Source organism: Lagenorhynchus albirostris, chromosome 5 (assembly GCF_949774975.1).
Source record: "Lagenorhynchus albirostris chromosome 5, mLagAlb1.1, whole genome shotgun sequence".
NCBI classification, from domain to species: domain Eukaryota; kingdom Metazoa; phylum Chordata; class Mammalia; order Artiodactyla; family Delphinidae; genus Lagenorhynchus; species Lagenorhynchus albirostris.
This window is the reverse complement of record NC_083099.1, coordinates 24878439-24902192: the sequence shown is the minus strand read 5'-3', so window position 1 is coordinate 24902192 and position 23754 is coordinate 24878439. Positions and strand designations below refer to the sequence as shown.

Sequence of the window (23754 nt, the reverse complement as noted above, 5' to 3'; positions counted from 1 at the left end):
CGATTTGGATTTCTCTAAGAATTAGTGATGTTGAGCATCTTTTCATGTGCCTCTTGGCCATCCATATGTCTTCTTTGGAGAAATGTCTGGTTAGGTCTTCTGCCCATTTTTTGATTGTGTTATTTTTTTTTGATATTGAGCTGCATGCGCTGTTTGTAAATTTCGGAGACTAATCCTTTGTCAGTCTCATCGTTTGCAAATACTTTCTCCCATTCTGTGGGTTGTCTTTTCATTTTGTTTATGGTTTCCTCTGCTATGCAAAAGTTTTTGAGTTTAATTAGGTCCTTAATGGACACATACTGTATCATATTCTGTACCTTACTTTTTTTCACTTTCAATTTAGTAGAACTTCAGTAAGTATTTGCTGACTTTTTATAGTGGTTAAGAGTGTGGACGCCAGAACGAAATTGCCTTGGTTGAAATCCCGACTCTGTCATTAACTACCTGGGTGACTTTGGACAAGTTGTTCCACCTGCATGCCTTTGCTTTCTTTGGCTATCAAATGGGGATAGTACAAACAGTACCTCCCTCCCAAAGTTGTTAGAGGATGAATTGGTTTCATGTAAAGTAAGTTACAAGTGGGTATACCGTGGGTATAACTCAGGCTCTCATCATTATAGTTATTGCTGCTGTCATCGCCATTATTCCACATCAGTACATATAGAATTTCTGCATCTTTTTTTTTTTTTTGGTACCAGTATTCCACTGTTTTGTAATGGTATAAATAAAGAGAACCTTAGTGATCATCTAGTTCAGTCTCATTTCACCAGTTACATCAGTATCTTAACATGTGCAAAGCCCTTGTGTGATTGTACACATTGGCACAGTAATTTCCTCCTAAATGATCCAAAATGAACATTAAGAAAATAGATGCAAACATCCTTTCATGTTATAATTTAAAATTTTGAAAGTAAGATTCAAGAAGTAAATAAAACACATGGTTGGAGTTTTTTTCAATATAAGCACTTTATACAAATTTAAAACTAGATTAATATTTACTTTAAGATGAGTTGGTTTTGTAGTTTGCTAATTTTGGCACCTATCTTTAATCTCCTATCTTTAGTAAAAATCTGTTGATAATGATTATCTTTCTGGAACCAGAAATAACATTTAAGTATTAGTAAAGGTGCCTCTGAACAGTTATTTTCCAGATTAGGCAGCATTATACACAAATAATTGTAGTTTTTGCCTGCCTACCTCAATTTTAATTATACAGACCTTGTTAAAATTTTTCAAATGCTGATTTTTCTTCTGTCAAGGGGCTGTCAAAACTGCTGACTCTTGAGAACATTAGGATTGCTTTTTTGTCTAACTATGAATGAAAAAAATACATGTGAGCAACTGAGTGCCACTTTCAGTTGATAACTTCTCTTTGTTTCTTGTACCTTATTCTTTCAAACTGAAACACTTCATTCAAAAACTGAAGAAAATATACTTGAGGTTTTTTTTGTTTTTTTTTTTGTATCCCTAGACCTCAGACACACCAGATATCCTCTACTTAACAAATCTTGAGGTTTTTCTTTTTAGCTCTAATTCATACAAGATTGCTTAATTCACCAGGGCTCCTTTAGATTGTTTAAATTGAGATTTTTGTAACAATGTTTTAAAATAATAAATTACATGTACATAATTATATAAATAATGACATTATGTATAGTTATTTTACATATATATTTTTTTAACTTTTACTTGCATTTATTTTTTTGCAGCATTTATTCCTGGGCCATAAGTTTTTGTTTCTTCAGTTTCTTCTGGGCAACCTCTTCTGGTTTAGGAACAATCTGTTCTTTTTCTGTGAGGATTATCTCAGTGTGGCAGGGAGAGCTCATGTATGGGTTGATCCGACCATGAGCTCTGTAAGTCCTGTGCCGTATCTTGGGGGCTTTGTTCACCTGGATGTTCTCAATGACCAGAGAATCTACATCTAAGCCCTTAAGTTCAGTATTACTCTCTGCATTTTTGAGCATGTGCAGTAAAAATTCAGCACTCTTTTTGGGCCTCCGACCCTGTGTCCAGCCCCACTGTTTTGGCCTGGGGCACACCTACCAACTCCACCATTGTAATGATGGAATGGCACACATTGCTTCTGTAAAGTGACATCCTTCAGATACTTGGTGGCTTTTCAGATATGCATACACTTAATGGCCTGGGCAGTTTCACGAGTGTTCTTAAAGTGAACACGAAGATTTGAACCTCTTGATTTGCCTGATTTTTTGTGGTTTTCTGGGTCAAGTGAATAACGAACCATTTTTAGAGGTTACCTCAGGCTGTTTACTGGAAAAGCTATTTAATATATTTTAAGTGGTAACAGTTATATGTATATAAATGTTTTATAAATAACATTTACTGTGTACAAGGCACTATTCTAAGTGCTTTACTTACATAACCTCCTTAGGGATTAAATCAGTTAGATACTATTATTACCCCTTATTTAAGAGGTGAGGAAACAAGCACAGAGAGATTGAGCAGTTTTCCCAAGGTCATACAGCTGTGATTTGGACCAAACTCTTTGACTCCAAAGTTTTTGCTCTTAACCAATGTAAAATAATAAATTTGTACTTTGGCATAAATATTTTTGAATATGTTTAAAACTCAAAAATATTCTGTTTTAAGCTGTCAGCAAAGATTTGAGTGTCCCTTGCTTATAAAATATTATTTAAAAGAAAATTGAGTGAGCGGTCCCTTCTCATTTAAAAAAATGATCTTTTCAAGGAATGGGTAGGGCAATTTTGAAATTCTGTATTTTGTTCAAGTAGACATGGGTGAAGTATTTTGTCCATAGGAATTTCTTATCCTGCCAAAGAAACCTAAGGAGACAGGTTTAAAAAGAGTGGCAGGAGCAAGCCCTTCTGGAGTTCCTGAGCATCCTAGAACAGTGTATGCATAAAAACGAATAACTGGCATAACACTGCCCTAATCCCTCTGCAAAGAATGTGCCATGTTACGACTATAGACCTATTTTGCGGGTATTTTGTAGTTTTATGAGAGTACCAGAGGGATAAAGCATATTCCTTCCCCCAGTAATTCGGAGATAAGGGAATTAGAGATGCCCTCTGAGTATAATTTCTATAGAACAAACCAAAACAGAGTCTGTAACCTGACTAGAGTATGAGGACACTGTTTAGGATGGGTAGGCACAGTCCCTGGGAGGCTGGGTTTTAACTGTAACACAAGTAATTTTATCCTTCCATATATGGAAAACATGAGTTAAAATAGAAGGGGCAGAATAAAAATGTATCCCAAAGAGGCCAACATGGGTGGCTGCTGCCCATTCAAGCACAGTCAAGCGGTGAGGGGATTCTGTTCTAGAAGTATTGTTCTTTCCTTGGCAAAATTGTCTTAGCTGAGAGATTCTTAAGATTTCCTTAGATCTCTGTGTTGTGTCTCTGTACTCACCACAGCACCTTCTGCTAAATAATTTGGCTTTCCAAATAGCTTACCAATAGGTAAAAAATGTATTGATCAAACATAAACAATTGTATTAACAGGTAAAAAAAGGTATTAGTTGAAGTAGGAGATGTAGATGAAACACTATGGGAAATAGTGATAATTGTTGAAGCCAAGTGATAAGTGCATGGGGGTGATGGTGAGGGTGTTGCTTACTAATATTATCACTCTTCTCCCTACTTTTGTGAATTAACATTTCCATAATAAAATGTATTAGTCACAAAAAAGTGTGGGTCTCTTTGCCATTTGACTGTTGTACAGTCTTTCCTCGGTATCCATGGGGGATTACTTCCAGGAACCGTGAAGTTCAAACCCATGTTGTTCAAGGGTCAACCGTATTTCTTTTCATAAATTTAGTAATTGGCCTTCTGTTTTAAATATATTAGTCTCTGTGCTCAATCATTGCAATTCAGGTTCACTTTGAGATGTGCTGTTAAAACTAGGTATCTGAGTCTGCAAAGCTACAGAACATACACTGCATTGTTGAAAATTGACCAAAGTGATGCCCACGTCAGGATGCTTGGGGATCAGCCAGCTAGACTTCCCTTAGAGGCACTTCAGAGTCATTTTTGCTAATAGGCTTATTTCCAATTATTTCCATAGGCAAATTCTTTAAATCATTATTTCTCAAATCAGAGACTAGAAGTTCTGAAGGTTGGTCTTCTGAGACAAGAATTCCTGTTTTGTGGGTAGTGATATAATTTCTGTATAATTTCTTCTCCTTACATTACCATTCCTTCATCTTTTAAATTTTTCTTGGTTAATTCTCTAGTTCTCTTTTATATCTTTATCATATCTTTCTGAAAGCTAGAATTCTATTAAAACCCCCTCTCTTCTATTTTTAAACTAGTTAGTCTGTTAGGGGAAGACATCAAAAGTAAATATCAAAACTACTGACTCCTTTATAAAAAGCATTCTAGCTAATGAGTGAAGGAGGGATGATAGAATCATAGTTATCATTTTGCAACCTGTGCAGATTAATGACTCTCAGCAGTGGCCATCAGTGATTGCTAATATCACAAAAAGAGAAAACAGTCAGACATTAGTGCCTCTTGGTGGGACTACACAACACTCTAAATGAAATGTTCTTGCCAGAATATGAAATCTGAATCTAACCAGCCCCTAGATCTATCTACAATACTACAGGAAATACAGAGGAGACAAAAGAACATGTTAAATGACATCATGGAGATAGAGTTAACACAGTCCCAAGTCTGGAAAATTATATAGATAAATTACCTGATTTCTTAGTGGTTAGAGGGTATCTATAGGTTAAAAGAAACTTAAGCTATCAACCAATTACAATCTATAAAACTTGGATTTGAATAGAACATAGAAAACTGTCTAAGTTTGGGAGAATTTGCATACTGACTGGATAGTAATGATTTTTAAAAGTTTGTATATATATATTTATAGTTATATATGCTTAAATATTTATAGATGAAATTATAAAACACCTGGAAATTGTTTTAAAATAATGCAGGAGTGGGATGGGAGGAGTGAGTAGAGAGACGGCTAAAACAAGAATAACCTTGAGTTGATAATTATTGAAGTTAGGTGATGGTACATGGGAGTTCAGTATGCTACTCTTTTTACTTTTGTATGTATTTTTAAATTTCCATGACAGAAAGTCTTTAAAAATAACTTAGATTTCTGGTTTTGGTCCTACAAACTTCTCTTGATTTTTAAACACTTCTCTTTCCTTGGAATATTTAAAGCTGCCTCTATTTTTTACATATATATTTTTTGCCTTTTACTTACCTGGAAAAATTCATGTAAATCTAATTTTTGCAAATAAAAACATTTTCAATATATTTGTACTGTTAATTCTTTAATAATATAAAAATCATTTATAAACCTTCAATCACTAACTTTTAAAAAATAAGTTCAAATTTTTACAATGTAGGATTTACTTTAAAATGAGATCACTTATACCTTCTTGTAGTATGTCTTATCTATTTCAACCAAATGTGTCTTTCTTAAATTTAGTTGGTAAAGAGTTATTTTTGATAATATGTTGGATTTTGTGTTTCATTTTTTATTATTTTTTTCCTAACCTGCAAGCTAATCAGACTCTTATTCAGTCCTTTTGAGATCTTGATTTTTGTATTATCTGTACTTTTTTTTCCTGGATTAAAATCTATTTTTAGCTTTCTAGTTCAATAGACAGCCACTATTAAGCCTCTGAAAATTAATACTGTGCTATTTAATGAATTATCCTAACATTATATATTAAGTTGACTTTTTGGATTTAGTTTTTTGATAGCTTAGCTGTTTGTTTACCTCACCAACTTTGAGGCCCATTACCACTGCATAGAATTGATTCTATTTTTACTTTAGGTACTTGCTACAACCAAGAGACAATGGAAACAAGTCATCTAAAACTGATGACCTGGGATCCCTTCGATTAAATATATGTTATACAGAAGACTATGTGCTTCCTTCAGAGTACTATGGTCCTTTGAAAACTTTGCTGCTAAAATCACCAGATGTTCAGGTACTTTAAAAATTTTGTGTGTTAATATGGAAAGGCTAGAATAATTCTGTAAATTATGAGGAAAAGATTTCAGAGTATCAAGTTTTATTAAAACTATATATACGTGTGTGTGTGTGTGTATATATATATATATATATACACACACACACACACACACACACACACTCTGTATGTATGTGTATATATATATATATAAATATATATATGTTCTGAACCAGAGTACTGTATACCAATATCTACTCCAAATTTCATCTCTGATAAAAATCTAGAAAATTAAATATTATTCTATACAACAGTTATCATTAATGAACATATTTGAATTACTTTTTAAAGGCTAATGATTGAATATTTAATCATGCTTCTTTGATTTTGTGCTTGTTTTCTACCTTTCTATATTCTAGCCGATATCTGCCTCATCTGCTTACATTTTGGGTGAAATATGTCGAGATAAAAATGATGCTGTTTTGCCCCTTGTACGACTGCTGCTCCACCATGACAAACTTGTTCCTTTTGCCACTGCAGTAGCTGAATTAGACTTGAAAGATACACAGTAAGAGTTATATTTTATTAAATGTTAATTATGTGCTGTTGAAATTGGACCTTAATTTTCCAAATTGTTTTTGTAATCTCAGTTCTTTTGTATTGACCAGCCTCTTTCTGTATAGAGGTCTTAAAAGAACTGCTTAGCAAGTAATAAAAGGCAGTTCTTTAAGTTAGCAAGCAGTATCCACCAACAGTAAAGTTAACAATTAAAGGATTTTTTTTCACTCATCGTTAAAATTTCCTGTTACTAATCTTTGCTTCTTTATTGTAATGAGTCACATGTCACAAATAAAACACCAGGACAGAAGGGTTTTTTCCTCCTTATCCATTATGTAGCACCCTTATATGCCCATGTGTGACATTAAAAGCAATCAGATGGCTTCCTGTTCCTGTCATAGTCTAACACTTGTTTTAGACACACACTACTTTTGTAGTTCAAATATAGGTTACTTTTTTTTGCTAACTTATTTTTTTATGTTTTTGGTAAGTTTGAAAATCCTAATTGTAGCAGGTTGGTAAAAATTACTAAAATTGTATATATGACCAAAGTCAAATACCTCATTATTGATTTTACAGCCTTTGTTTATTACACTTGGTTTCACCTTATTTCCATTTGTATTTCAGAGATGCAAACACAATTTTTAGAGGAAATTCCTTGGCTACCCGATGTCTGGATGAGATGATGAAAATAGTGGGAAGGCACTACCTGAAAGTAACATTAAAACCTATTCTAGATGAGGTACAGAATATAACCTCTGATACTAATAGTTTGTCCTTATTATAGCATCTCTTTCATCAAGTTATCTACTGATGGGGATGATATATCCATTCACACATTACTGAAAGAACACAGGTGAACACTTTAGAAGTAAAATAAATGATTTACTTTTCCATCAATGGATTTTTACTTGAAGGGCACATTGTAGTATACTCTACATAATTATTTCTTTGTTATAGGGTTTATTTTAGCTGGAGTTTCAAATATATGAGAAATGTTTTTTGATACAGTTCTTTAGGCATATTGTATACATTATCTCTGGATGGGGGGGTTAAACTTTGTTATAGTTTTAATTTTTATAATTGTATGATCAGAAAAATAAGTTATTTTCATTTTGCCAAATTATTTAGAAAAGAGCATTAGATGAAGAATTAATCTATTTTCCAGATATGTGAATCCTCAAAATCCTGTGAAATTGATCCTATTAAATTGAAAGAGGGAGATAATGTAGAAAATAATAAGGTAAGTCTTCTCTGTCTTTATAACTGCATTAAAATTGGTCTTAATGGTATACCTATCTCTCACTTATGTTGTAGTAATGTTATTTGGAGGGAAGCAGTGCTTTTTATTTGCATAATGCCTATACTATTAGCAGCATTTCCTATGTCTAGTTTTTAGAATGTTATTTCCCTCATTTCTCTTTGGATCATTTTATTCTCTGCTGCTTCTTATGAATTTTATTCCATACATTCACCTCTTATATCTAACTAGTCTAAATCTAATTCATTAAATGAGTTCAGGATGCAATTGTCCTTTAGCTGAGTGCGTTTAGAGAAGGGAAGCAAAGCTTTAGAATACTAGATGGTGACTGCCTAATATATCTCATTTTCGCTGCATTTTTTTCCATAAAGGCTGTTGAAGATGTATAAAAGTCAAAATCTTAATGTTTACCTTTTTAAATCCTACAGGAGAATCTGCGCTACTATGTAGACAAGTTATTCAGTACAATTGTAAAATCAAGTATGAGTTGCCCCACTGTAATGTGTGATATCTTTTATTCTCTAAGGCAAATGGCCACTCAAAGATTTCCTAGTAAGTGCCTTGTTTTACTAAAATACTCCTTTTTTTTCTATACTTGATTTTTCTGTAGATTTATTATCTATTTAGTTTATGTGAATGTGTTTATGGTTTGTTAAGTATATAGTCTTCTTTCATTTTTCGAAATAGTTCTAGCATTTTAATGAAACATCTGATTTAATTTTCTTGTAATCTCAAAACAGAATACTCTTGCTTATTTCAATATAATAGCAACTTTATACAAGCAAATCAAAATCAACACTAATTTTAAGAAAGGCATAAATTTAGAACCATAACAGTATATAAGTATGTATACCAGCTGCTTACAAGACTGTTAGATATGATAAACAAAAACAGCTTTGTTATTTGTACCAACTACCTTTTCCACTTGCATGCATTCAAAATAGTGGGAATTTTTAAGTTCTGTACAACTGACTAGATTTGACAGTTTGAGAATGCTAAGGTCTTAGTGATGAGAGGTTTTTGCAAAAATGGTTTTAGACATTAGAAACATCTCTGTTGCAATATACATAGAATTTTGAGGTAACATATCAATATCTGGCATGCTTTAATTTTGCAAGAACACCTGTGTCAAGGCTTTGCTTAGAAACATTTCAATTAAATTAACAGTTGCTATCTCTGATTCTCAACACTTGGAATTATTCTAATTATATGCATCTCTGATAAGTAAATAAACTTACTATGGCTGTCTTTCCAGATCTGCCTGTAATGGGGGGGAGGGTAAGGAGGTAAGGCAGCTGCTTAAATTATCAGTCTTATCCAGCCGTGTGAAACTGTAAGTTTATTTCTGTAACCATCTGAAGAGATTTTGCTATTTTATCGTATTTTTTAAGTGTGTTATGTGCACACAGGTGTGTGCAGTTATCTGCTGCTCCACTAAATTACCCAAAACTAAAGTGGGGTTGAGTTGTCCAACTAACATGTAGATAAATTCAGCCCTAGATGTCTTTGCTAATTATAGTAAAAATATAAACAGTTAACTTGAAATAAGCATACTAAATCTAGACTTTGTAATGAAAATAAGGGGAGCAGAGACATTAAAGTATGGAAAGATGAAATGCTGACTGAAATTATATTTTTAAGTAGTGTGTTAGATCATAATAACCACATTGAGGAGGACTTAGTGAACAGGCACAGTGCTAGCCTGAATTATCTCCACTCTCTCACCTACACAACACCACATGAGACAGGTACTGCTCCCCTTCAGTAGTTGATGAAACTGAGGTTTAGGGAAGTCAAGTAATTTGCCCAAGGTCCGTGACATGGCCAGCAGGCAAGCAGGGTCTCACACCTGGGCCCAGCCCACTCCAAAGCATGCTACTAATCAGCGTACTCTACACTACCCAGTGAATTTGGCCTTCAGTATGCATTAGCTGTTTAATTCTTGTTTATGTGAATAATCTAAAACACATCCTATGATTTTTTAATAAATGCAAACATATTTCCTTAACTATCTTTTTGTTGGCCTTAGATATTCTCAGTAGACTCCAGTAGTGATAGTTCTATTCTCAAAAAGTATTTTCATTGTTTTCTCATTTGTTCTTACTGCCCTGTGAAGATGGGTGGGGAGTGGGGAGGCAGTCATGGGAAGCAAGTATTATTAAAGAACTACACATTAAATGACTTGTGGGTGACCACCTGCTGAGTGACTTAGAATAGTTAAAACTCAGACCAAATGCAGACATTGTTTCCCTCACCTGCTTCTTTACCATCTGATTGATTGTTGCATTGTGTTGACTCCAGTCAGCAACAAAAGCTGTAGCTGAATGATCAAAGCCACAAGTTGTCTTCAGTTCATCTGCATTTTTATAGGAAATATTGGTAGCTTTTTTAAAGTAAAGATTTCTGTCTAATTGTTTATATTACATAACCTTTGATATTGTCAAGATTTTTGAGGGAAAATTGAAACAGTATCCTAAAACTGAAGACAATCGCCTATCTTAGTCTTAGGGGATTCAGTATTACCACTAGGTAGTGCTAGATACTACTTTTATTTTTGTTGTTGTAATTTCAGGAGTCTCTTCTTGCAGATGAGGAAAGAGGTATTTTTCCAAATTAAAATATTTCTGACAACCTAGCAGCTTTGTTTTTCACTTTCTTTATTATTTCTTTCAGATTTTTTTTAGTCATAGGATTTTTTTCCTTTAATTTACTCATAACCATTACTATCATTTCATCAACTCAGTTCTTACTATACAAATTATATTTATCTTCTATTTAATTTACATGTTTTTCCAATATTTTTTACCTGGTCATCTTTGTTTTTTAATTCAGTGTTTTTGTGCATGACATTTCACCATTTTTTTCCTGCAGATGACCCTCATGTTCAGTATTCTGCAGTGAGCAGCTTTGTGTTTCTTCGTTTCTTTGCTGTAGCGGTAGTATCACCTCATACTTTTCATTTGCGACCTCATCATCCAGTAAGTGTTGTTCTTCTCAAAGCTTTATTCCATTTTAATTTATTTTTATTAAAATAAGAAAAGATAAAATAACAGGCAAATTTCACTTGGCTATGGTTTCTTATAACGGATACTTAAATTTACTGGGCATTTTTCTTAGCCATTTGATTCTTTCAGAGAAGGTGGAAAATTCTATTTTTTTGTTATTGTTAAAAGATATGCACATGAATAATAATATATGTTGGTAATAACTGCAGCTTGGTGATGGGTACAAAGAAGATTCATCATCTTTTCCCTCTGCTATTCTGTATGTTTGTAAATTTCCATAATACAGGGATGTCTTTTTTTTCTTTCATTAGATATAGGTTTAGTTTGATCTTGCAGATATCTTTAAATCTCACAGAAATTTGAAGAGGCTCATTTCTGAAAGGTGTAGAAACTTTCATTGGAATGTAATTTGTTTGGTATCTCCATATTTTTACTTTTTATTCACCTGAGATGATGATATAAATATATGAGATTTAAAACTTAAGGCATATAATCTTTCTATTCTGAAGTCGTATTTAGTTACTTAAATCTGAATCTGCACTGCATAGATTTACATGTTTCTTAACATTTTAAAATTCCTTATTTTTGCTGTTTCTTTTTCCTTCTCCTACAGTGTATTATTGCTAATTCTTTAACCTTTTATGTTCCAAACATTTTATAATCTTATCTAATTGTTTTTGTTCTGATTTTTATAACAAATAATAATAATAAAAGCCAACATTTATTTAGTCCTTGCTTTGTACTAGGCCTTCTTCAAGTACTTTATATGTTCTGACTTACTTAGTCCTCCCAGTAACCCTGTGAGGTAAATTCTATTCTCATCTTTATTTATAGATAAGAAAACCACAATTCAAGAACTTCTCCAAGGTCACACAACTAATAAATTATGATTTGATCTCACTCAATTTGAACTGGATTAAGAAAGTTCACTGACTGACCCACTCAGTCTTCCCAGGCTGTAAGCTTACCCCTGTTCCTTCCTGCCTCTTAGGCAGTCAGGTGTTTGAGCACCTACAGTGTATCAGATGCTGTGCTCAGCACTGGAGATGCAGTGATGAGGAAGAGACACTCCCTGCCCTTAGGAAACTCGCTAATACAGTGTAGGGAAGACCCACAGGTTTTGGAGTTAAACTAGGCTCTGCAGCCACTGCTTCTCTTGACAGCTACACATTGGCCACTTACTTAACTTTGAGAACTGAGTAAAACCATGCTGCTGTGGCAGCAACACACACTTTCTTGTCAAAGAACAAATGGTCTCTGAGTAGCTACAGCGGAGGATTGGGCCAGTGCCTTTTGTTCACAGGGCTGTCCTTTCTGTGGCTATATTACTGAAGCTGTACAGAACTGTGGGGCAGCAAAAGCTTGATGACATTCTGGACATAAACAGAACTCCTACCTCTGAGCTTGTGACCCTGCCTTATATTCAGACTTGAATTTGCATATCCCTGTAACAGATGTTACAGTAAAGTCCTTCTAACCACAGACTCTGTATTTGAAGTCACCTTTCCAATCAGTATGTCAGAAGGATTGCTTCAAACTGTCATATAACTTTACTGTTTGCTTTTAAGTGAGCCTTTCATTCTAATTGGGGAAATAAGGCAAATATATAAGACACATAATCTAAAACTACATACATAAATCTAAAACTAGCACCTGATTAGTACCAAGTAAGGAGTATAGACAATCCATACTATAGAAATTGAGAGCAAGGAATGATCCCAGTGACCTGAGGGCGATGACATTGTCAAGACTATTATTGAAAGTTACAGAGTGGTTGAGGAGGAGAACCAGTTAAAGGTTGTTAGATTTTACATTTATAAGTTCTTTGGATTTTGAGAATATTAGTAGAGTAGAAAAGAAGAAAATCCAATTGCAGAAGATTAAGGAATAAGTAGGTGAATGCAGTTTTACCTAGGAAATATATCAAAAGTGAGCTCGCCCTGCTGCTAAAAGACACGGGCAAATTCAAGTATGTACATGTGTGTGTACATATACACATGAATAAATACTTCTTTTGAAAAACACTAATTTTAAAATATGGGTTATAGTAACATTGACATGGTAGACCATTCTTTTGAGAAGTTTCGTAGTAAAGAAGAAAGATTGAACTTTCCTTCTCATCCTATCCCCTAGTCTCTCACTGATAGCTCCTTCCAAGACTCAGCCAAGGCAGACTTCTCTAACCCTTCAGTCTGGGTTAGGCTCCTCTCTTATATGTGCCTGTAGCACCCTGGGGCTTCCTCTGTCATGGCACTTGTCATACTGTTCTATAATCATCTGTTTATTGTCTCTGCATGTGGACTGTCAATACCTTAACAGCAAGGGCGGGATCTTTTTCAAATTTGTGTATCCCAAGCACATGGCACAATTTCTAGAACAAGTAGGTGCTCAGTAAATTTTTTTTTTTTTTTTTTTTTTTTGAGGTACACGGGCCTCTCACTGTCGTGGCCTCGCCTATTGCGGAGCACAGGCTCCGGACGCACAGGCTCAGCGGCCACGGCTCATGGGCCCAGCCGCTCCGCGGCATGTGGGATCTTCCCAGACCGGGGCACGAACCCGCGTCCCTTGCATCGGCAGGCAGACTCTCAACCACTGCGCCACCAGGGAAGCCCTCAGTAAATGTTTGATAGGTGAAAGATGGTAGCTCAGAGAGAGAGCTCATCAAATGATGTCTTTTCCAAAAATGGGAAAAGCTATGTATGGTTTAAATAGAGGAGAAGAGACCAACAGAAAGGGAGAAATTAAAGACAGAAGGGGCCTTACTAATATATCAATGTACTGGATGATTCAGAAAGAGTGTCTTTAAAAGAAAAAGTGATAGAATAAACTTGCTGGGGGAAAGAACATTTTCTCCTTTGAAGTATTATGGTGAATCCTATGAAATTCTTTTGTTTTGGTTTTTTTGTAGATCAAAAATAGTCAACAGCAATTTCACATGGTTCAACTTAATATAAGGAAAAAAGGATAGGATATGTTGTTTTGGGGTGACAGAGTCAACGTTTCAGTTCAATTTAATAAATGTAATACAGCATCTACTATATGCTAGTGCTAGTCTGTGTACTAGGTGCCAGACGACTAAGGTCCTGGGCATCTATGAAAAATTATGATGGCAGATAGTAGCAGGGTGAAAATTTAGAACAGCTTCTTTGTAGAGTACACTAGGGAATCAGCAGTAGCTAAATGATACGATTGTCAAATAGTAGTGAGGGCCACATTGGTGTAAACAAACCTCTGACATGCAGAAATTATGTAAAATATGGTTTGCTCACTTTTTTCAGTTCAGGAAAATAATGAGCTAAAACATTGATTTCAAAACCAGATTTCAACAGGGAAGTCTTGATGAAATTCAGTTCAAATTCAGGTTGTTAGCACATTGTTAAGAATTTTATATTCTTCAAAGGCAGAGAATTGGAGGGACCTTTTATAGATATTGTAGCTAAAATATTTTCTGGATGTTGTAGCTAAAATATTTCTGAATAGCCTTAATTAAGGTGTGTAACTGTTTCACGAGGATATCGTAATGATCATATCTCAGATATTCCTTCTTTTCCAGAATTGCCTTACATCCTGGTCATCTCTTCACCTTCACAGTCACTGCCTATTTTCAGTGTGGGGATACTAAAATATTAAGGAATGTCAACCAAACACTAAACTAAAGCATTTCTGTATCTAAATTTTCTTGAACATGTCTTTTTTAATTTTAATTTTATTTTGATTCTTCTTAATCTCTCTTTTTTTTTTAAATTTATTTATTTATTTATTTTGGGCTGCATTGGGTCTTCATTGCTGCGCGCAGACTTTCTCTAGTTGTGGCGAGCGGGGGCTACTTTTCGCTGCAGTGCACAGGCTTCTCATTGCGGTGGCTTCTCCTGTTGCGGAGCATGGGCTCTAGGCACGCGGGTTTCAGTAGTTGTGGCACACGGGCTCTAGAGCACAGGCTCAGGAGTTGAGGTGCACGGACTTAGTTGTTCCATGGCATATGGGATCTTCCCAGACCAGGGCTCGAACCCGTGTCTCCTGCATTGGCAGGTGGATTCTTAACCACTGCGCCACCAGGGAAACCCTTGAACATACCTTTTGATGGCAGATTATGGGTATTTGAATCTCCAAAACAAAAAAGATGTTTTATGTAGTGATAAGGGAATTGGTTATACAAATGATGGATTGGTGGAAACTCAGCAGACTATATACATTTAAAATTTGTTCATTTTATTGTATGTAAATTATACCTCAATTAAAAAAAAAGGAAGCAGCAAGGATTCATTAGGGAGCACTGTTTAGTCAACTTTATTTATATTTACTTCTTTCTGGTAGATAGGCCTGGATAATAGACTCAAATAGTTACCTTCTGCTAAGATCCTACATGAACTAAGTGACTTCTCATTTCCTAAGTTGAATTTAGGTCTTTGCTTCCATGGTGAAAAGAATTGATTGCAGAAGCCATAAAAGTATTGAATATGCTTACAAGTGGGTTGAATACAGCAATTTGGAAACTGCCATTTTAAGTCATATGGTAGAAAAAGGTAGATGCCATTGACATTCCAAAAGTGAATACAATTTTTTAGGTAATCCCATCTGCCATACTGTACCCACCCCCCAAAAATTAATATTGATTAAATTATGGCTTTCAAAAGAAAGTATAACATGTCATTAGCTATAATTACTTTGAGAGGAACTGTCAATTACAGGTGGCTTCTTTAGTCTCTTAATTCCTTCGTTCAGTGAATTGTGCCAGTCCTTAGCTAGATTCTAGCTGGTTTGAACGAACATTTTTGAGTCACTGTTTCAGAGCAAAGTAGCCCGTTCACTCTATTCTACTTTTTACACAAATTCTATTTCTTGAAAACCTAACAAGACTTTTTGTGTCTTTTCTACATTCTTTAGGATCCACAGACAGTTAGAACATTAACTCTCATCTCAAAAACCATTCAAACTTTGGGAAGCTGGGGGAGTCTGTCCAAAAGCAAGGTAAGTCTTTACATCTTTTGCTCTGTGTTCACACTTCTAAATGTTGTTGTACCCTGTGATCCCTTCTCCCTCACTTTACTCCCTTTCAAATTAAAAACAAAGCAGAACCAAAAACATATATATGTATAGATGGCGATAGTTGTCTTTTAGATGTTGTGTCTTAGTCACCCTTACAGAAGACAGTTTCATTTAAACTAATGTGTCTAAGATGGGAGAGAGAGTCTAGTTAACAGATGCAAAAGCCTTTTGTTTATCTTTTTGTGCCATAATCATCCAGCAGCTGTTGAGAGAAATCTTCAGCTCCAAGCCCCATAACTCTCTTGAAATATATGATTGAATCCCTTTAGGCCCTAATCCTAAATTTAAAAATACAGTCAATTATATTCTTAGTTCTCTACTTAACATATATAAATTCCATGTGTTTTTTTCTTAGTCAAGTTTCAAAGAAACATTCATGTGTGAATTTTTCAAAATGTTTCAAGAAGAAGGATATATTATGGCAGTTAAAAAGGTATGATTGTTTTACTCTGGAAATACTAACTTCTTATCATATAGCATTAGGCAAATAACATTTTATATTGTTCCTAGGAATCAATCCCCAGTTTAAAAAAAATGTTTAACCTGTCCATCAAACATGAAAAGGCTGTCTTTTAGTATATTTCTCCTCCCATACAGAACTATGGATTTTTCAGCTGTGAAAATACCTAAATGAGTTTTAGCAACAGCTACTATTGCCAGTGTCTTAGTAACACAAATTACAAATATCTAGAGTTGATATTTCTTAACAGCAGCACTGTTGACAATTTGGTTGGGCAATTCTTGACTATGAGGGACATTTTTGTCCATTGTAAAGTGTACAGCAGCCCTGGCCTCTACTATTAGATGCCAGAAGCATGTTCCCAGTTTTTACAACTAAAACTGTCTCTAAACATTGCCAAAAGTCCCCTGAGGAACAAAATTGCCTCTGATTAAGAACCTCTGGTCTAGGGGGAAAGACTTAATGGTACCTGATGTATAGTAGGCACTTAATTGCCGTTGGAGAAAATATATGAATTATTGAATATCTTATAAACAATGTAGGCTTGTGGTTAGTAACCTGAGGAAAGTTACTTTAATTTAAAGTGTACAGAAGTCTATAGTATATGAGGTCATAACAAAAGAGCTGCAACAAACAAAAGTTGCTATACTTAGAAGTAGAGAATGTTTTGGGAAGATTTGTAATTTCTTGAGTCTTTAGTTCTGAATCACCCCAAACAAAATGTAGCATTGTTATAAAACCCTAAAAATTTGTAAAGAAAAGTTATTTTGAAGTACATCTAAACTTAGCTTGAAGAAATTACTGTATCTTATTTATCACAATTCTAACTTAATGAATCTAAATTAGCATGGTTAGATTTTAAAGATTGCATTCAGTTTCTGTAGCATGATTCACAGGTGACTGCCAGGAGTATATTTTGTTTGTAGTTTTTTATGTGTGCTTTTAAATTTCTTACAGGGACTCGTAAATGAAAGTGATCATTTAAAAAATTAAAGCCAGTTGGATTTTTTTCGTCTTGAATAATAGCGCAAGTTCAACCAAAAAAAAAATGTTTTTAAGCAACCATTGAATATTTTTGAGGAGAAAGTCTCTCAAAAGAATAGGCAAAGAAAAAGCTGCCCTTTTATTCTCAGGACATTGTTGAAACAGTTTGTGGGACAGTGTAGGCAGACTTTTGTTGGCAAGATTATGATGTTCTGTCTTTTGTTTTGGGGTTGTTTTTCCATTTCTTATGACCTAGGCTGTGGCAGCATCTGATTTCTTTTTCCTGATACAATCGGAATGTGTATAGTTGGTAATGTCAGTGGAGAAAGTATTTAAGGGTGCCAGGAGTTTAGTCTGTTCCTGATCTGCTCTGAGTCACCCACTCACATTCTCATGCACTATCACTGTAGTACATCTCCTGTCTCACATTTACATAGGATATTTTGCCCTAATATATGAATTTTCTTTATTATTTACTAGTCTAGATATGTGCAGTGCTAGAAAGTACAAAAGCTTATGAAACCCAATTTCTCAATTAGTGGTGTTCTCACTAGTGATATTGATCACTGCTCCAGAAGAAAATAGTTTATAATTCTGAATCCTATACAATTTCCACAAAGTTTAGGAAAAATAACCTGAATAGGTCTGTAAACAGGCTGACCATATAATTCAGTGTCCAAAACCACAAAGTTTTCAAGGGTGAAAAGGAGTACTTTGATTATGAGGGGACCAAAGTTGTAGACAAGGATGGCCCTGAGCAAATTGAGGCCTATATTTACCCTGCCTGTAGTCCATCTTAATTATTATGTTTTCTTTCACCTTATATAAGTGGATTTACCTCATATTCCTTAACAATATGACAAATAAATAATAAATTTAATAATTACCATAAATAAATAATAAATATTTATCAAATAAGAAAATTAGTGCCCGCAGGCAAATATTAAGAAATGAAATATTTAAATAACTCTTTCACGCTCCATTAGTGGATGGTTGATCTGTGAGAACTGAAGATGTAATAGGACATTTCTTTAGTTTCCTTGGATACTTGTTCTGTGTCACCCATATATAATTCAAAAGAAACTCTGTTCTTGTTCTTTCAGTTACCAAGATTTCTTCCAGCAAACTAGAAGTAAACATTCCACTGGAAAATCCCACAAGTGGAGGTTCTGGTGGGCAATCTACAGCCAGTCTTAGGAGAAAATGACTGTGCCCACAAACTCTACTTTAGATTATTCACTGGTGCCTCAATGTCATCCTTATTGGAATGTACTTTGTTTTTGTTTTAAACCCTAAGCGGGACAACATAGAAAAGTATAAAGGAAAAAACAAGGACTAAACGAATAAATAGTTCCTTTATGGAGCAAAATAGGATTCCTCTCTAAGAACAGGAATTGTTCCTGAACTACTAATTTCTCTCTCCCATGAAGAGGCGGCCACATGTCAGGAATCTGTTGACCAGTTGAGGTAGCATATTGAAGCTTAAATGCTTTTCACTGGGTAGTTTGCCATTGCTAGATTTGGGTACTTCAGATTTTCTTGAGCCACCACATTCCCACATTTTCCATGGGAAGTTTCTAAATGGTTAGATTAGATTAGATTTTCAGGCTATTCCAAAGAACCCAGTTACACTTTAGTCATAACTGAAATACTAGCTCTCAGGGCTAAAGTCAATTATATATGATGAAAGTCAGCAAACTCTTCTGTAAAGGGCCAGTGAGTAAATACTTTAGGCTTTGATGGCTGCATAAGGGGACTGCCACATATTTTTCTTTGTTTTTACAACCCTTTAAAAATTTAAAAACTGTTCTTGTGGGCCTTACAAAAACGGGTTGAATTTGGCCTGCTGAGCTATAGTTTGACAATTCCTGACCCACAGTATAGGTTCACAATCCTGTATCTGAAATCTTTGGGAACGGAAGTATTTCAGAATTCAGTTTTTCAAAGTTTTGAAAGATAATAGGTATGTGCTATATATTATATAATAAAATACCCCCAGTGTGCCTCACAGTAATGTTTGTGTAGCACATTAGTGAATATTCACACTAAGTAGGATAAATACAAGCTATAAGTAGCCTTTCACCAGTTCAGGTTAAGTTACTGTAAATGAGTTTACTGTAAATCAAAAGCAAACCAAAAAACTCTTTGTACTCAGAGCTTTTTAGATTTCAGAGTTGCAGTTAAGGAATTGTGGGTTGAATTATTTCTACAGGGACATATATCCTGGGTTTTAAGTAATTTAACGTTAAACTTTTAGAATACCTGTCATATGTAAATTAGGGACTTCCTCTACAATTAAGTATGTATTTTGCTTTATTCCTTAATAATGAAGAACTTCACGATATTATCTATCAGCGACATTGATAAACTGAATTTATGATGTACCTTGTCACAAAGTTGTAATATTTGCCCCTTTCCCCATTTAGTTCTTGGATGAAATTTCATCTACTGAAACTAAAGTGTCCAGTGGTACCAGTGAGCCTGTGCACCTGAAAGAAGGGTAATTTAATGAAATTAGATTTTAAAGTCATATTTCAGTATAGACATTAAGTAAGTACAAAGAGCATGGGTCCAGGAGTGAGGAAATCTGGGCTTTATTCTGTGCTAAAACTGCCTAAGTAACATCAATCAGGTAAGTCACCCTCACTATCCTATAAACTTTATGCCAGATGGGCATGACTTCTTGTCCATACAGTGCTATAGTTGTTTTGCAAATATAATGAGATTATGGGTGGTAGAGTAGTACTGAAAAAAGTAACAGCATTATTCAGTCTTAAAGTAGTGTTTTCATTGGAAGCTAAAGGGGAAAATTACTCACTTGACCTTTTTAGTTCTGGATAGTACAGTTGTAAATATCAAATTATTTAAGGACTTTATTCCCTTAGTATGGCCAAAATAAATGCAGGAGTTATAGATGGCAAAGACATTTTCATAAACTTAATATAGTCTTTGACAGCTCTTCATGTCATTTAAAATTAAAGGATAATTCTTTGTTTTGGATTAATTATTTTAATATTTGTAGCTAAATGTTTACATCTGTTGTTTTGGCAGTGAGATGTATAAAAGAGCTCAGGGAAGAACTCGGATTGGAAAAAAGAATTTCAAGAAACGGTGGTTCTGCTTAACAAGCAGAGAGCTCACCTACCACAAGCAGCCAGGTAGTTGTGTTTATGCTCTATTGTGGGGCTTTTCCTGATTCCCACTGAAGATTTCTTTTTCTGCTGCTTAATGTGACTAGCGAACCTTTTTACTAATGTTACTGTAGTTCATGGTTTCTCACAGTGATGTACACACACTAAAAATATAATAAATATTTGACGAGTAACACCATGTAAGTTACACTTTTCTCTCCCTTTGAATGTCTTGTGTTACTAAAAGTGGTGTTCCTACAGTATGCTCTGTTTTCTAAAAATCCCTAGTAAATCCCTGTTTTTGTAATCAATCTATAAGGAACAACAGTTAGATATTTTAAAACTCAGAATTTTAACTTCCAGAGTCAAATTGGTAAGAATCAGTTTCTAGTAAATGAGAGTGTTTCAGTGGTTTGCCAAAAGTTCCTACAGTCATACCATAGGCTGTGATTCCTATTCAGTTAAAAGATTCATTCTAGACTATTGCCAAGCTAACTCCAAGATGAAAATTCTAGTAATTTGCCCCCTGAAAAGGCACAAATTGGCTATCTGTTTGGGTACAGAGAGCCATCTTCCTACAGTGTGATTTGAGGGCTTCGGAGAGGCAAAGTTTGTCCCTCAGTGGACTGACATAATGCTTAAAATCTCTACCTTTTAAGTTTATTCCTTTGGGGGTAAAGCATTATCCATAGAAGGCCACTAGTTTCTGATACCTTAGCAAGAATTTAGTATCTAGATCATAGGTCACATACAGTAAAATTCCTTCTGTTCAGAGTGATCAGGATCCAAAGCTGTTCACTTAACCAGAAAGGTCAGTTAAAAAAAGAATCACTTAAAAACAAACAGAAAGATGCATTCATACCTTAAATATTTATATGTTTGTTTAGCAGTCTTATGATAGCCAAGATCTTTTCTTTGAATATGGATCTATAGATTAGGTTTCCCCTCTGTCTTTCTTGTGCAAACATAACCCTAATGCATCAGTTTTCAGGTTGATTTCTCTAAAGTGAAGCTAGAACTTAAATACTTGAAAAGTAGTCAAATTATAGAATCCTTTTAGAGTGTCATGATAGTCACCCTAAGTTTTTGCAGCTGTCTCACCCCCATATAAATCAACTTTATTTGTGTGGGTGTTGGTCTCCTTTTTTGAAAGGCTTTTCAGACTGTTTGCCTGATTTTCAAATAAATATATGCCTCTTGGCAGGCGGCACTTATTTTGTCACTTTACATAATGTTTAAGTAAATTATAATTACACCATGGAAAAATGGCATAAATAGGTCTGGGAACAAACACAATGGACTTGGTAATCAAAACAGCCTAACCAATGGAAACAGAAGGGTACAAGCTTAATAGTTAGTACCCTAGCAGCCACAAGCATTCAGCATCCCATGAGCATATTCAGTAAGTTCTACAGAGGAAATGGAGAGTCTTGGTTAATCTGACAAATCTGTTAAGAGAACTTCTGGTATAAATTCTGAACTGATAAAAACAAACACCAGACGTAAGATACTTTCAAGAGAATGTAGACTCAGTTAAGCTGAGTGCTTCAGTGGAGACTCTAGAAGAGTGAAAAGAAATTTTTTTGTTTCATAATTCCTGACGATCCTTAGCCAGAATGACTACCTATGTCCAAATATATTAGTAAGACGTAAGAGGCCAAATGCACTATATTTTTAGGCACCTAGATAATTTGTTGTGGAATATAAATATTCCAATGACTAAGAATCAATCAGCTACATACTTGCCCTTCCAGACAGCATTCTTTAAGCTAAGCATATTTTTAATGTTTTAGAAGTTACAGTTTATGTTGAATACTATATAAATGCTCTCACATATATAGCACCATTTTTAAAATAGCTGGCATAATATGCTAATTATGTTTACATCTGCAGTACACTGGAATAAAATTTAAGGTAAGTTATCCTCTGTGAATAAGTTGGCTATTTTCTCCTCATTTAAAGTATTTTCTAATCTAAACCAACATTCTAAAGTCTTCTTTGGCTTAAGACTTTAGAAATCAGATGATAGCTTTGGACCCTTTTCCTCTAGAAAAATTCATGAACAAATATAGACACAAAACCTTGCATATAATTTCAGGGAGTTCATAGTCCCAGAGTCCATGCAGAGTTCTCAAGAACTTCTGTTCTATCCAGTGATCTTATGAGGATAAAATTCTCTAGAATGATTAGACTGCTCTAAGGTATAAAATAGACACATTAGAAGTTACATTATTTTCAGGCCTTAAGAAATTTAACATGTTGGAATGGCATTGGAGGAATCAGCTCTGTTATATGAAGTTTCAAGATTATTTACCAAAGCCTACAGTTTTAAGCATCCATGCTTTTTTTTAAACTATTTTGTTGGATTTTTCCAAAATATATTACATGCTTTCCTGCCTTCTAAAAAAGAGTTCATTGAACGTAAGTTAACATTTTCTAGATGGCTTGGGGCTGTCATTGATAATATTAATTATTATATAGTACTCTGATTTAGTGATGTTTTCTGGGCTGCTTATGGGTGTGTGCAGCTGTTTACTTCCCAGCTACATGCCTTGGACTGCTGTGCTTTTTTGTGTTCCTGTGTTTGCTTTATACAGTTTTTCATTATCCCCTCTGTGTTCAGGCTGTCATCTTAAATTTCTTGTGCTGTCAGTGAACAATAATGTAGCATCTCACTCCCATCTCTTATCCCCTACTTCCATTTTTTACTGCTAATATACTATGAGTGAAGATGTAGGTACTGTGTTTGTTAAAATTATACATAAGATTAAAAGGCCTTGATTGACGATTTCAGGACTTTCCTCTGTGAATAAAATCCATAGGCTTTGGATTCTCTCTTTGGTTGTTCAGCAAATGTTTTGCTTACTTCCTGTTTCCTTGCAGTTTTTTGCATAGTTATGACTGCTAGGTAATTAGTCTCTTATTACACTTTACGACTTTGGTGTCTGAAAGAACGCCTCCCAAATATTCTGTAACATAGCTTTAAATCATTGAGTCTTTCACTCTTTCCTCCTACTGAACACTAGTATTCTGAATCAAGTATTTCTACCACTTAGAATCAAATAATAGTTTTCCAGTTTACTGGAAAAGTAATTAATAGAATTTTCTCAATTTTAAGGGTTTTTCTCAAATAAGTTATTAAATTTTGATGCCCACTTAGTAATAGTAAGCAATTAATCTTCAATATCACTAAATTAACATGTGGCAAATGAATATCATAGGGCATTCAGTCAGCTGTCAGTCATGATTACCTTGACAGTTTCTTACGGATCTGAGTATGATTATGATTTTATATTGATACACTATAACGTGGTCAACTTCTACAAGTAAAAGTTCTCCTAGTTGTATGCTGGAATCAAATGAGTTATTGATGTTCCAGCCTC

General features: G+C 34.5%; 1 protein-coding gene and 1 pseudogene across 4 annotated transcripts in view; one reads left to right on the top strand and one right to left on the bottom strand.

Moving 5' to 3' along the window:
* Positions 1–23754, top strand: part of RASA2 (RAS p21 protein activator 2) — a 116025-nt gene that overhangs the window by 73335 nt on the left and 18936 nt on the right. For 3 of the 4 annotated variants that reach the window (XR_009540650.1, XM_060149719.1, XM_060149717.1), the window contains exons 10-19: positions 5788–5944; positions 6346–6494; positions 7112–7226; positions 7653–7727; positions 8174–8297; positions 10617–10723; positions 15635–15718; positions 16152–16229; positions 19667–19740; positions 20292–20401. Coding sequence is in view for 3 of the 4 variants with exons in the window: in XM_060149719.1 (XP_060005702.1) it covers positions 5788–5944; positions 6346–6494; positions 7112–7226; positions 7653–7727; positions 8174–8297; positions 10617–10723; positions 15635–15718; positions 16152–16229; positions 19667–19740; positions 20292–20401 (1073 nt within the window). In the remaining variant the exon portion in view is untranslated. The remainder of the gene's footprint in view (positions 1–5787; positions 5945–6345; positions 6495–7111; positions 7227–7652; positions 7728–8173; positions 8298–10616; positions 10724–15634; positions 15719–16151; positions 16230–19666; positions 19741–20291; positions 20402–23754) is intronic. The other variant, XM_060149718.1, reaches the window with a different exon arrangement.
* Positions 1713–2248, bottom strand: LOC132520410 (large ribosomal subunit protein uL22-like; annotated as a pseudogene).